We start from the raw sequence: 15,871 nt of genomic DNA, 5'->3' as shown, positions 1-15,871 counted from the left end.
CTCTCTTGCACCACCGGAGGCGCAACCGCACAATCCCTTTCGGCGACGGTGCTGTGTGTGCGTGTATGTCCGCATGAAAGCGAGACGGGAGCGTGAAAGACATTGTAGTATTTTTGGTCCTTCCCGAACCGGATTGCCTTGTGGTTTTGGGCTGGAAGTCTTCGCTCGAGAGCTTTTGTAACATTTGCCTACCTCATGCTAGATGACTTCCCTGGTTCTAACGGTCGGGAAGGTTGACCCAACAACCCTCCGATGCCTGTGTTCGATGTGGTTTTCGAAACTTTGTCCCATTTGAACCAGGCCGGAACACACCCATTTATGTTTTCCACTCATCCGATGCTGGACATTTTACTATTTCCAACATGAGAGACTTCTCAACCCAAAAAAAACGACTGAGAGGGAGAGCGAGAACGAAAAGAATCAAGAAAACGCATCCCGGAAGAACTGGGCAGACATTATTTATGGCCTTTTTCCCGGGACTTTCCGATAACCGGGAACCCGGTCGTCCGGAACAATGGTGTTTGCATTCGGTTGCATCCCACAACACTGGTTACGGTGCCGGCTGGATGCACTCGCGCGCGTTTGTAAACAACTCACCGAGCGCGGGTTTGCCGGGAATTTCGAGGGCAACTCTGGCTGGCGCCCCGTTTCGTTGTCCGGACGTGTCCGGAAGATCCGGCTTCAACCAAAAACAAAAAAATACAAACCTTCCGAACACCAGCAACCACCCGCAGGGGATGAGAAAATGAGAGAGAAAGTGTTAAACAAATTGAGTGCTTCCGGAGCGCAGGAACCGACCGTGGAATTCGGAAGGGTCTTCGCCTTACGGAAATTGGAAAAACGGACGCATTGTGTGGATGGCATAAATAAATAATCATAAGACCTGGTGCACCATGAATGCAGCCCCGCATTCACATCAGCACGCTGTACATGAGGCCCCTCGGCAGCATGCCTACAAAAACGCATCGTCTATTCACGGGCGAGATATACGAATGCCTCCAGCTATCAGCTCTCCGGGGCGATGGGCTTTGTGTTGAAAGGATCCTTAACGCAAAGCTCACCTCGGCGCACATCGGCGCACCGATAACGGCCACTAACAAAGACGCAGCAAAGGCACTGCATCCAGTCCATCGTGCCCAAGAGCGATAAATTGGTCATCATTTCACCCAACGTCGGTCGCCTAAGTGAATGATGTTTCGCAAATGGGTTTTTAATCTGCTTAACTCGGTGCGAATGGACGGTACGACGGCTCAGTATCGTGACTAACCGGCAACGCGGGCTCAACGCTCAACGTAGCCTTGGATGTGATACCTGGGCAAGGCAAACACAAGAGACACCGGACAACATTGGGTCCTTTCCTTTGCGAGAAAGGGTCCACCTTCTTCTGATTGGGGCTAATTATACTTTACTACGGTGCAAATTGCATATCTCCCCGGTATCGTGCACCATCGAGACACGAAGATTTATTTGTATTAAGGTTCGCCCTGGCCTTTAAATCCTTCCAATCCATCTAGTGAAAGTGCGGTGTCTACTACCGCATCCAAGTTGTCTCCCGGACGTATCGGTTCCATCGCCATCGCACGAAAAGCAAACAGGGCCCGAGAAGAAAGATGACGACGAAATCATTTCATCATCCTTCGCCGGATCGCTCAAAGGACCGTAATTAGTGTCCCATTCGCTACGGCACACGGTACACAAAGGCAAATAAATACTCCCTTTTTGCAGCAAAGTGAGGTTACAGGCCACCCATATGAAGCCCACGGACAACTAATTACACCGAACGAGTTGAAACGATCATGTATCCTACCCTACATTGAATGGCAAAATTTAGTTTCGTGTGAAATGAGCAGTAAGGAGCACCATTTTCCTAATTCGCGAGCGATGTTAGTGGCTTATAATAAGGAAATAGATTGATAACTATATCGTTGGAGTTTGATAATAATTTTATATTTATTCAAACACTATAAATTTGTGAAAGATCTTAAGAATTTATAGATACGAACATTTAAATAGTAAACGTCAGGCATCACTCTTTGCCATGAATTGTTGTACAGTGTGTTACAAAAATATACGGCTTGAACAAAAAGTAACAGAAAATAATTTTGTAAATAAAAAATATTAATAAAACTATTGAAAAGAACGTCATTTTGGGTCTATCTCTCCACCTCTTCTAAAGTTCCTCTTCTCCACGTTTTCTAAAGTTACCGTAAATTTACGTTACACACTGTGAATATAATTTCCTTTACTGTTTGGTATTTAGCTGAACTATGTTTCCCGAATTCGCTTTTGACAACTCCCATTTTACAAATTAAATAGCTCAGACTATTTTTTCACCCGAGTTAGCCAACTTGAAACACCCTAGAGAGTTGAGAAGCATTTGGGGCAAAGCATTTTTATCTCTTTCCCCTCGAGTATTTTATTCACTTAAGATCGACTCACTCCGCGTCAGCCACATTGATCATCGATCATCAGCTCCAAGAACCCAGAAATGGTAAATTATGGGTTCTCTTCTTCCCGCAGTAACCAACGTACAGCTCCACTCTGACCGGCATCGGAGAGCTCGCACAACAAAACGGCACGATTATCGCACGTGAGCCTAGTATCAATTTCTCTCTAAAGGATTTTGAAACCCGTGCCACCTCAAACGCTTCCCCGGTGTCCATTATGGTCATGGCCGAATCGTGACGAAAATCGTACACCCTCTTGGGACACGGCCGCAAGAATCGGTCCCCCCCGTAATCGAGGCAGGGAAGAACGAAGTTGAATTTGCGCTTAGTGGCAATAATAATTCGAACCATGCTTCTCAATTCCAGCCCCCGGGCGTACTCTGGCAACCCGGCATCCCCAAGGCATTGTTATGTTCCCGGTGCCGATGCATAAAGGGTCGTGTGGCAGCGCACACGGGCATACGGGCGTGATATGGCAGCGGGGATTTGCGATTGCTCGCACGGGGCCCCGAGCTGATCATGCATGCAGAAGGTGTGCACAGTGTGGCCCGTGGTACACCGGGTGATGGTGTCACCATGGGCAGCGGATATCTAAACACTGTCGATCGAACGCTGGGTTGAGAAGTGTTGCGCATCGGATTGGCCGCTGGTTTGTTTTTGTTTTTAAAAAAGCAAATGCCGCATTTATTACGTTCACCCCTACATGGACTTCACCACCCGCCCCGTGATTACCATAAGCCACCCCATTCGGGTTTCGTGCGTTAGTGTGGGTGTGAGTGTTACAACGGGATCTTCCTCCGGGGTCGTCGTTGTCGTGCGTCCCGCGTATCGAACTGGTTCACCTTTTTGGACGATGCCGTTAACGCGCGTTTTATGGTCGGCCGGGAGGATGAATGTATCAGCCCAAAACAACAACAAAGCAATGGTTGTGTTGTAGGCCATATTTAAATTTGAATCTCGCATGTTTTATTACTGAAATTATGTATAATCCGATGTGCCAAGAGTTTATTTTCAAACACGACGAGCAATTAATTAAACATAACAATAGATAGGAGAGCTGATTTGTGATTCTAAAAAGTTCCCCTCATAATAAAGATTGGGTTTCTGCACAGTAGGATGCAAAATTGACGATGCTGTATTGGCTGTTCGAACGAGAATAGAAGATTAAATTTGAATTAAATTTAATGTTAATTGAAATTAGACAAAACGAAAGAGCTCAGTTCACAGTTCGAAGGAATTCTGCATTACTTCAAATGGATTTGTATTACAGATACTGGCTACTTTGATTATCTTGAACTGTTCCCCAATTAACAAATAGTCATTCTATTGCCAGTTTGTCTCAGGATGCTGTTATGCCTAAGTTCAATTAAAGTTCTGAATAAGATGGTCTCTAATAGTAAATTAAGAGATATCCTGCCAGACATGATGCTCAAAGGAATTTTATGTCATGAGATTCAAACGCCTCTCTATTGCTCTTTGGACTAGAATTCTTTTAGATTCTTCGACAAAAATATCTGATGGTAGTTATAAAAATCATTCAGTTCCGTTCTAAATAAATGATCATCTTCGAAAGTGATCTTTACAACTGAGCAACATCTCTAATGAGTCCGACATTGACAGCAGAACAAAACTACCCAACACAGAACCAGTTTCCCATCCCGAGTCGAGCTCAATCAGCTGTGGCCGAGCGTGAAGACGAACGCTGGCAGATGAGAAAATAAATGGGCCTGAACCGCGGACGACGGAACAGTCGACCGTGTTTTTGAGAACTTCTGAGCCGGAAAATTGTGGCACCTCTACGAATTGGACGACAATGAAAAACGCAACGTTTCGAAGAAAACCAGCCAACAACAACAACAACAACAACAAAAGCACACTCCAAAAGGTTAAAGACAAAAGAGAAATGAGCGGCGCTCTGGTGCGCTGTTGAAACAATTACGGCTTCGGGTGGCCTTCGAAAGTACCGGTACCGGGGAGTGTCCGGAAACTCAATCGAGCGGGAATACTTCTTTCACTTGATCGCGCAACGGTTTTTCCCATCGCACAGTTCTTAGCCCCGGTCCGCTCAGCTGACCGAAGCAAATCGAAAAGGGGTTGTTCGGTTCTTTTCCCTTCGTTCCTTCCGGTCAGCCCGTCTTTACCGATGGATTGATTCGAAGTCCGGAAAGCCAAAGACTTCTCAGTGTCTCGGATGAAATTCTGCCCATTTGTGCGTTCAAACGCTCGGTTCCATTTTCCCTTCCGATCCGGTTCACTAGACAGGTGGCCGGTGGTGGTGATGGAATCTTTTCCCCGTCACGTCGCGTCTGCTTCGCATTATTTGACCGGCGCGACAATGGGTGTAATTATTTTTACTTTCGACAATTATCGTTTGTTGTTTTTTTCCACCTTTCCGAGCTTTTCTATCGCCCGCCTGCATACAGTTGACGCTAATGGTGCGCTTTTGCATGAGATGCTCGAGCGAAGCTGTCAACTGTCATACGGGGCGCACCGCTTCGGGAGCACCCTTTTCTGACAGGTCTCTAGCACGCCTACTACTACCGTCAGACCACCGAACGTTGCGGTTCACTTGTCACGCAATGAAATGTGTATGTAAATCTCAAACCTTCAATGCCTACACACTCTGTGCAGGATAATGGGTGACTACCAATCTAAAACTTCAACTTTTCTTGATGAAAACACTCACAAGAACATATAAACTTTACAGTAATCCCTTGTCGAAGACAAGTAATAAACTTGCCTACGAAAGTGTTTTATTCAGAATGTGTTTTATTTAGCATGTTACACGCAAAATTTTAATGAATAAAAATAGATATTATCAATTAATTTCATTGAATGATGCTTCTCTAAATGAGGAATTTATTTATATAACAAATTATTACAATTCTTTGACATTCTATATAATGTCAATATATAAGTGCATAAAGCGCTTGGATAGTAAAGTATATTAATATAAACTGTAGATAAAGTAAATGGAATCAATATTTTAAGCGTCATCTTCTCGTGCCGTGCAATAAACAATTTTAAATCACACTAATTCTTAATTCTATTCGCATGCATCAAAACAACTGCACCTCTGCCAATATATTATGCAATCAAGCCGCCATCGGACAGCAATTAATTCGTTCGAGAAAGAATTAAATGCAAATTACAATTCATATTTACGCCTATCTTTTTATTCACCTCTTCTATTTTTTGCTCCTCGTTTGCCCATCCCTGATGAGGCGGTCCGGAGCGGAGAGGTGTAATTTACAACACCGTCTCCGTCTGATCTCATCAACTTTCTGCGTCTTGTCGCGTGTTGGTGGCGTTTTATGCTTTTATTTTTGCGATCCTCCGGTTTGGTGGCTTCCAAAGCGAGTTTCCATTTGCAGAAAGTAATCGCCCGGCCCCGTGTTGGCGAATAAACACGCTTCAAAACAACAACAAAACGACAACCGAATGCACCGCGAGGCGGGATTAGAATCGAGCGCGTACTTTGTACGGTTGCGACTTGCACGGGCACCAGGCAGTTGCGGCCGGTTTCTCAAGTAAATCAATTCCAGCTACGTACGTCATCCGTTTGGACGGGTCTGGACGCCGCATTGTGCTAGCAGCCGAGAACCTGTTTTGTCACACTGGCGGCGATATCGTTGTCGGACGGTTTGTAATTATCATAAGACAAAAGTAAGCCAATCTCCATATTTCAAGTGTCGGACCGGGCCCTACACCCTCCCACGGTACCGACCGAGACGGTTGTTATTAACGTGATAAGACGTAGCAATCTTTCCCTTTGGTAGCTCTTTTCTACCCGGCCAGCTTCAGCCAGGGATTGATTAAAGGGAAGGCAATAAGTAGTAGGCAACGGCATCGCCCCAGTACCAAGTGAGACATTTATTAAATCATCGTTCGTGTGAAGCATGTGTGCATCTGTGCAGCATGATAGAGGACCAGTTTTCTTTGCGTTTCGGATGCGTTTCACAGCTCCGCCCCGATGCGATTGCTCTTCTTTGTTGTAGCATGAAGCTTGCCAAGCACGTGCCAAGCAATGATCGTTGTGGCTTTGCATGCGAGACTAGTTTGGTTCGTACATTGTTGCAGCTGATGTATGAAGATCACGACGAACACAACGTTCAAGCATAATAATCATTATCAATGCCTAATGTCAGCAACTAATTACTTACGTATTCCAAGCTTCGTACGGGTTTTGGTTACGCGTTCTACAAATGAGAAATTGTCTACCAACTCCAGCCCATTAGTAGATGCAAATGCGCCCAATGGTGGAACTTACAGCGCTCACTTACATACTTGATTAGGCCGATTTAATGCAGGGTTTCTAAGAAGAATAATTTAAATCTGGATGACTTTTTAATAATATTTTTTTCAGTCGAAAGCAAAAGATTATCAAACAAATTGTATTAAAATGGCAAGAATATTATTATTTGGAAAAGAAACTAGTGATGCTTAAACACCTGCAACGATAAGGGTAAATCCCTGTAATGTGCTTATCATTGTTTATCTGCAATTGTGTAATATTTGATAATGAGCTTGTTTGACAGATGGGCAGCGGTTGAAAGCATTTAAATTAGTTTTAAAGCAAACAATAAAATAGTTTTTGTCGCTCTAGTAAATACTTCACACTGTCAGAATCTGCATTACAATAGATTATTTATTGCTTATGCAGTGAACCACAACAAATACGGCTCGGTGCAGTTGGCAGTACATGAACAAATTATTACGTTTTCGTCAATAAATACATCTCAATCGCTGGTAGTAAACTGGCTGCAACAATCTCGCCGGGAGAAGATAATGCCTCATAAAATGTGAAATAAATTGGCTTTATTTATGTTTGCAAAACAAAATTCGTTCGAGTGCGCGTGTGCTCATCCCGCTCCTGGCCGGTGCAACAATGTCCGATGCGAACATGTTTGTTTGTGCGATGCATCGATGCACACCCGATGCCGTACACTTCCTGGTGCTGTTGCAGGCTTTGGGTCGATAGGTGATCCCCTCACCAGTGACTAACCGATAAAGCGAGACCGACGAACACGGGGTTTGATAGAACAGAAGCGAAATGGTGGAGCTCTAGACGTGCCCCGAGTTTGTTTACTATAAAATCCATTTTTATGACAACACTCACACACTCACACCCGCACAATGCAACCGATTCAGTTGTTACCGTCGATTTATTTACTTCGTTTGTGTGCTGATACAGGGGGATATGGATCACTCTTACACCACCCCCCCAGATGAGAATGGGGCCGGGAGCTGGTTGGAACCATTTCAATGCCACCCTGTTCGGTAGGTGGAATGTCATCCCTTCGGAGCACCCTTTTGGCTACGGCCACACCATAAATCTTTTCGCAATGAAACGAAACGTTCGATGTTCCCCAAAAATGTACCATTGTTTAGAATGTTTTGGGAAGAGTTGGAGATGAAAAAAAGAAAGCAAGACAGAAGAATAATGCTCACAAGATTGAACCAATGGGAAATTAATCACATTCTCCACCAGGCGACAAATCGTATGAAAAAGTATTGGGTAGGTCTTTGAGGTGTTAATTTAAATTAATTTATTCTTCGTATCATACGTCATTAGTTTTATGCTCTTCTTTTGAAGTCATGATCAATCACCAGGCTAGACAGATCTGTTCTTTTGACTGATGTTCTTATGTTCTTTGAAAATCTTATCATAAGCAATCATATTTACCCCCCAATCTATTGGTTATTTCGCCATGTTTGACTTAGAAAAAATAAAATCGCGCAATGTCTCTTGATATCTCTTCCACTTTTGTATGCCCACCTCAATCACCTCAATGTTAAAACCCAGCTCCAATCTGCTTCATTCGCGTGCCACTGTTCTAATGTTCTGTATTTCTGTCTATTTTGCATCCCCTGCCGCAACCAGAGGGAGAGAACGAATAGAAACATAAATCTCAAAACCAAATGGAAGCATAGTGTGGAGCTCGTGCAGCGATTTTAGCAATCAAACCAAAACCCCCGAAACACGGTACGGTACCGAACCCTTTCGGAAAGCTCACAATGATAATAATAATGTCATTCGAAGGCCACACCACAAACTGAATGGGGCGAGAGAGAGAAAAAAAGGCAGACAAGCACGCAACACTAACCTTCTGCCTCGGGATCGTTTGATGGAGTGTTTAGTTTGGACATTGGAGATCGTAAATCAGCCGGGCAGATTAGAGCACGATCCGCAAAGTTGATCCGCAGTGGGAGATGTATCGTGTATTGTTGCAGCTGAAAATATTCAACGTTTTATATCGTTTTGGGGAAATAGTTGCGATTGGAAGTAAATGAGTTATTTCTAGCGCTTTCGCTTCGCTGAAGTTGGGGTACTAAAGCACTTAAACGGTTAAAAACTGTTTCTCCACAGCTCAGTATGACATATAAAGAAACAATTGTTCGTGGGATAAAATAAATCTGCCTCTGTTTGTCAAATCCATCGAGTGACTGTTTTTCTTCAGCAAACCATCTTTACATATTCTAATGATGTGGTACCCACATTTCTGTTTACAATCGCCACAGATTAATGTACACATAAGCGGGAGGCTCTAATTGAATGTACGCCGCCCAATGCCAGGGCCATGGTCAAACGCCACCAAGCTAACTAACCACCTTATACTTGCAGTACTCATAAAAAAGTTCCTCCTCCTAGCAACAGTTTTGTGTGCTTTCGATAACCTTCCCATCCCCAACAGCACCTGCTTTGAGCGGCGGCTTCATTTAATAGTAAAAACAAACCCACACCACACCAGAGAAGTGCCCTTAGATGACAAACAATAATTACCGCTTCTTTTGGAAGCGACGACTGAACGCTGAATTTAATAGCGCCCCATCGGGACACACTAGCGCATATTTTGTGCAGCATCACCCTGGAGCAAACATTGTTGTAGCGGTGACACTAACAAATCGAAAAAAGTATGTGAACGCCATCATCGCATCGTGTCATTAGAGCCGCTGGCGCGTTGATTTCAATTGCAAGTGCGTGGGAGCTGACGATGAATCGTTAAATCGTTGCATCGTTTAGCATGCGAGGAGTTGTCGGTTTGTTTCGAACTGCCTGTAACGAAGAACAGTGTAGCTGTAGCGCGAGAGAGCTAAGGTATTAAGAAGGTAGTTTATGGGACCAGTAAAACCGAATGCTGGCAAAAAAAACGATTCAATTGAATTTTATGGAAAAGGTTTGAATTCTGTAGAGGCCAGATTCGGATGAAAGGGAAAATGAAGTCCTGAAAATTGTCCAATTTTCTACTCCACACATTATTTATGTTGTCACATTTGATTACAAATTATTCAGATTACATCGAGAAAGCATCGTTTATCATAATTTTACCAGATGAAGTTACAATTATAGCACTTATAAACAATCTATTAACTTTCCAGATTGGTTATTCCAAGCATCAAATCGCACAACTTATCACAAATGCTTCAGTAAAAATAATAAAATAAATTTAGTTTTAGTTCGTACCGAAAAAAGTTGTCCATCACTGTGCTTTAAATACGTAAAATGCAAAACCATTCAAACACAACTTGCCGATCAACCCTCTCTTTGCTTCACAGTTCGATTGGATCGCATCCAAAATGCTCAATGGTCGCTCGGTGCCATAGAATTTACTTTGCAAGAAGCGTCACTGGCGTGCATTATACCGTACCGGTAAAACACATTTATTATTTACCACACTGCGAAGGAAACCTTCCCGAAGTCCCGAACCCGCAATCGACGGCCCACACGCCCACCAATCTCATTGCCGATTCGGTGAGCCGGAATGATATTCAACCGCACATTTAACGACGCTCCGTGCACTTGCAGCAGCCTCCAGTTGCAATTTCGGGCTGGTACTCCGTGTGTGTGTGTGTAAGTGTGAGTGCATTTTAGTGCACCCTTACCCCTCACTCAGCTAAACAGTGCACTAAACGCATCCAAATTGCATCTCGCGCGCGCAGCGGTTCCGTGTTTGCGGGCGACAAAACTGTTCTGCAAAATGCTTCTGCGCGAGTGCATTTTATGTGCGAAATGTTTTATTCATACAGCTCGCTTTATTCTGTGTGTGTGTGGGGGAGGGATGCTTCGCTATTTGTTTCATTCATTCCTTTTCTACGGTTACTTTATCGCCCGTGTTGTGCGTGTGTGCTTGAGCCGTTTTTTTGCGTTTTGCAAGCTATTTCACTGTACATCGCTGGGTGCATCGTCGAGTTTGATTTTATTTTATGTTGCTTTTGCACAGTTTTCGCCATTCGGCTCCTCATCGCGCCTGGACATTACATCGTTAAAAGGCATTTTTATATCCTCCCGAGCCCGCTCGGCGGAGGTCAGCAGTGTGGTATAGAAGTGGGATTTTGTGCACCTTGTTTACTACCCGCTGCTCATTATCCAGCGTTGGCAGCGCTTTCCTGAGGTTCACCGTTTTTTGATGATGATTTTTATACGAGTTTAATTTATTGGTTACGATGCTTTGGTTTGCAGCCTTATCGTTGGAGTAATAAACAACAGTATTTAAAGTTTTACAACAAAGTGCAAACAAAAATTAATAATCTGCACGGAAGGCATTAGAGATATGTTTATTAAAACCAGCGTTCTCACACCCCTGGGAAACGTTTAAAACATTTTCTACTCGCTTGTCTTGTTAATATTAATAAAGGGATGAGAAGCACTTGTATACAATGCTAAAGTAGGGGAGAGAAAAAATCAGCAAACTTCACTTTGCTCGTTGATGATAATGGTGCCCTAAGCAATCAAACGTAACAAACCGGACAAGAGTGAGTGTTGGAATGGCACCCAGTATCGCCACTCACCAAAAAACCAGGACCTTTCACCTAACCGAGGGCAAAAGTTTGTACTTTTCAGGATGAAATAAAACAAATTCACTGCTATTGCGGCGCGTGCGTTGAAAAACATGAAGCTGTCGACGAAGAAGAGAAAAAAAAATACACACACAAATTTAATATGTTTCACCTCATTAACGCCCGCGCCATTGTTGTGCGTAATTCAATTTATGTTTCTTTTACATTTTTTCGCCATTTGTTGGAGGGATTTCAACAAAAAAAAAAAAAGAAAAGCTGGAGCCAACCAACAAAATCAATGTCCTTCTTCGGCTTACATTCCTGCAGAATAACTTTCTTACGATTTTGTGAACGTTTAGATGGCGTTTTTTTTTCTTTCTCAACATGAAAATGTTTTTCAAAGTAACAGGAAACACACAGTAAAAAGCCCATCCATCCCGCCAGCGTACCATGGAATAAAGTGACTCGACAGCCTTCACTTACAGGCGGGGTGTAATGCGTTTCCATGTTTTTCCTCCCGCTTCCCACCAGGACCAGGACCGGAAACGGTCAAACAGAATAAAAAAGGACGCCTAAAAGCAGGCAAGAATCAGGGCTGGAGATAACGCAATAGCCGTGTTTAGGAAAAGACGTTAAAAAACATCGGTCGTAGTACCTATAGTATATCGGTAAACCTTAGAAGAATGGGGGACGCAAGTAAAGAGTCATTTTTTAATTTTTTTTTCGTTGGAACGGCCTGGCCGTATCGACAAAAGAGTCATTGTAATCGCGATGAAATAATTCACAAAATCCTTAAGACTAATACTTTGCTAAAGACTGATGAATTTCTGGAGATTATCAATGTATAACAGAGATTTCAAGGCATTCATTCTTTTTTTAAGATTCATTCTGCTTTACAAATTTGAATGAAAATCACCCCTATCTGACCTACATCTGAAGATCATGATCAGAGCTCGATCAGCGATCTGCAACTGGTTGCAATGATATTAGCTAAAGCTCTAGAAAAATACCCCAAAATTGCTCTAGTAAAAGATTTTTCAATCATCAAACTCCAAAGAACTCACGACATGAGCCTAATTTACAAATAATCTTTCGAATTTCAGTATTTATTCAAGTTGTTATAATACATGTTAGAGGTAGCTACATACAATAACTTCAAAATTGATCACAATTAAAACCGGCTTCCATCGAACCGTTTTGTTTCAGTTAACATTTACACGAAACTCATACTGTTTTGTGTTTGTACCTTCCCCACAGTTACCAGTAACCGAAGCTTTCCACTTCACACACCCTGACACGGTGCGCGGCGTCGTATTTTTGCCAGCCCAAGGTACGTACCCCGTTAAAGGTGCTGCTCCCTTATCAAAATCTTCAGCGCTCCGAAGGTCTCTGATTATGCAAATTGTGCACCCTGCAACCCATCGGAGCATCGCTCCACATTGAAATCAAACGCTTCACTGGCCGGCATGAAAAGCCCGGCCCCGTAGGTATCAAGGGAAGCGCGTTAACCTTCACGGCGCAATGGAAGGCAAATCGCGTTGAAATCGTTACTTTACACTCGTTTGCTGTTGTTGTTGCTTTTTTTTTGGGGGGTTTCAGTGCGATATGCACGTTGGAAGTGTTTTAAGCGTTTTTTCCTCTGTATTTTTCCCTCTGTTTCTCTTCTAGCCGTCTCTGTTTTTTTCCGAAGCTCATGCCAATGAGTCCAATGAAAAACGGTCACTGGAAAACACGACGGTGTGGCACAATAAAAACGGAAACCGCACGCACACGCACGCCGAGAAGCGGCCGACCGGGCCCGGGCCAGGATGAGAACCACCGTGCCCGGACAACCCCTGGGTGGATTTGTTTCCCTGCTCAACTGTTCCGATCTGCCGTACCCCCATAAATCTCAATTTAACGGTCTTGGCATTCATTAAAGCGCAGAATAAAAACAAAACAAAAACCCACCGAACACCAGCAGAATGGAGGATAAAGCCCTGAATAGACAGATATATTTATATATTATCGTCGCGGCAGAGGCAGTGGTTGCGCGCGGTGGCAGGCAGAAGCAGCAAATGAAATAAAAACTCTCCAGCCAACCAGGCAAAAGACAAAACCAGACTTTCCACCAGCGAACAATCGCAACGAACCAGCACGAACCGGGCTGCATAAAGCACGACCGCAAAACGGGCATAACACAGCTCATAAAACAACAGACTTGATGCGAGATCGATCTCGGGAATTAGATAATATGACAACAGCAAGCTTTACGAGGCAGTCGAGGGGGGGGGGGAGCAACAACGGCAGCAAAATTATGTAGAAAGAACGGACTCGGGAATGGGGGAAAAGAAAATGAAGCAAAGTGAGAAAATGGCTGTACAATCAGCAATCGTAACAAACGCAAGCGAAACAATGATAAAACGCAGCAAAACAGTAACAACCACAAACGAGAAAGAAAAAGCACAAAAACATAAAAGGCCTAGGCACTGAGCAAAACCGAACCAAGCCAACCAAGTCCGAGCATGGCAGATAGCTGCAAAATAGTAGATAAATAAGTGAAAAAGCAAGAAAAAAAAACGTCACGCTCAACAAGAGGATTAAAATATCAGCAAAACAAAACAGTTTCGTCCAGCGGCCAGGAACGCGTCGGAGGCCAGCGCTCGCTGTGGAGCTCGATGATAAAGCGTAAATGCGGGGCAAGGAAGAGCTCCGAACGGCTGGTAGAAATAAGGTTAAAAATAATCCACACCATTAAACTTGAAAACAGAAACCAAAACAATGTGAGAAAAGTGTGGAAAAAAAACGAAATCGAACAGTAGTGAACGAGAGTGAGAAAGAGAGTGAGAAAAGGGGGAGAGAGATAGACAGCAAAGAAACAAATGTAACACAACAAAACCGACCGAATAGGCAACGATGAAATGCAAAACGAACGTCAACGGATCGAGTCCAATTGCGATTACGCACCGAACCGTACGCCAGTTTTTCCAGGGCGTCAGGCGTTTCGGTTTTGGTCTCCGAGCGACCGCGGATCAGCGGACCGTTGCGTTTTCCGATGGAAATGCGTCACCCAGCGCTAACGCGACGACCCGTTGAAATGAGCGGTTAGTGGTGGATCCTCCGCAGCCTCTCGAGGGCTGGCGGAAGTACACCGGTAACGAACAATGAGGGGTGATGCACAGAGTCAGCGCACCAAAACTACAGCCACTGGTTGGTTAATGGAAATAAATTTGATTTTTATTTGTTTCTTTTGAAATGGATGTAAAGCGTACAGAGGAGCAGATGAAAAAAGAAACATACCGAAACACACACAAAAAATATGAAGACCCATCTATTACTCATTGTTTTATGGACAAAACGAGACGTGGCAACAAAGATGGGATGTCATAAAAGTATGTGGAAAATAAAACGATCAGAGAAAGATGGGAATGAAACTAAAACAAAGTATACAAAATAGGTAAACAAATCGAAAGTGACTACAAACAAGGCAATGACTAAAACAATAACGAAAAAATAACATTGCAACCAATATGTAACCAAAAAATAATGTAAAAATGTTAACAAGCTGTTGAAAATTAAAACTTATAATACGGTACAATTTCATACCTACTGTAAATTGGTTTCTTACATATGCCACATTTACGAAAAAGGAGATACACAACGGAAAGCAGATCACAAACAGTAAACAACAATCAACAATAAATAAACGAAATTTTGAATGTCGATAAGAGACAACAGAAAAGAGTTAAAAAAAATAAAATATATTGAAGATAATCAAACGAGATAAAATAAAAAGATAAAAATCATATTTTAAAAGAAATGATTTAAATTCATACGAATGTGTCCATTGAAAAAAGAAAAAATAAACAGCTCACTAAAGTAACCAAATTTAACGAAGCGATGGACGAAAAAGCAAACGGGTATAAATAAAAATGCAGGAGAAAAAACGTGCGTTGAAAAATAATTGTTCTCCACAACAATGTTGCCGAAGCGAAACTTTAACTCATTTTGAAAAATTGACTTCAATTGAGAGTTCGTGTTCCCCTCCCCCCCCCCCCCTCCCCCTTTTTTTTTTGTTGCTCACTACATTTTCCACGAGTTACTTCTTGTCGAAGTTCGAGGTCTTTACGTTATGCCGCACTGCTTCCACCCGTTACTTCTCGAACAGCTCTTCGAGCTCAGTGATGGTGGCTTCTTCTAAAGCCGCATAAGCAACCAGCTTTCAAGGGCACACGCGGTTACTATGGCGACCTCCTACCAGCCTGACACAGCCTTCTAGCTGCCGGTCAAAGAACATGCCGTGCAGTTTGCTGTGTGGGTTACTGTGCTGACTTGAAGTGGTTCGCCTGGCATGTAGTGTGCCTGATATCGTCTCGCACCAAACACAGCCGATGGAAATCGTAAAAGAACAACAAAAATCACACACAACCCCCCCCCCCCCGGTTACACCGGGAACTGGAGCTGTACCGAATCTGTCGGGGTGGTCGGGTGGGGTGGTCGAGAAGAAGGCTCCATCCACTAGCAACACGGTGAGGCTAGTGGTGGTTGGGGTTCCTGACAGTTTCTTTTTCTGTTATTCGTTCAGTTTGCTTTCCATCGTGTTGTTCTGCTGCTGCTGCTATTACTCCATACGCCATCTCCATATGCTTTACGAGCGCGCTGGTGTG

At 43.4% G+C, this 15,871-nt stretch overlaps 1 protein-coding gene across 1 annotated transcript in view; it reads left to right on the top strand.

Annotated features, from left to right (window-relative positions):
* Positions 1 to 14,900, top strand: part of LOC128298860 (uncharacterized) — a 121,027-nt gene extending 106,127 nt beyond the window's left edge. The window contains exons 5-6 of the mRNA XM_053034663.1: positions 12,483 to 12,555; positions 12,894 to 14,900. Coding sequence (XP_052890623.1) covers positions 12,483 to 12,492 — 10 coding nt within the window. The 3' untranslated portion in view covers positions 12,493 to 12,555; positions 12,894 to 14,900. The remainder of the gene's footprint in view (positions 1 to 12,482; positions 12,556 to 12,893) is intronic.
* Positions 14,901 to 15,871: the final 971 nt, after the last annotated feature.

This window comes from Anopheles moucheti, chromosome 2 (assembly GCF_943734755.1).
Source record: "Anopheles moucheti chromosome 2, idAnoMoucSN_F20_07, whole genome shotgun sequence".
Lineage (NCBI taxonomy): Eukaryota > Metazoa > Arthropoda > Insecta > Diptera > Culicidae > Anopheles > Anopheles moucheti.
Note: the sequence above shows the minus strand (reverse complement) of the source record. Positions and strands in the feature narration are given on the sequence as shown.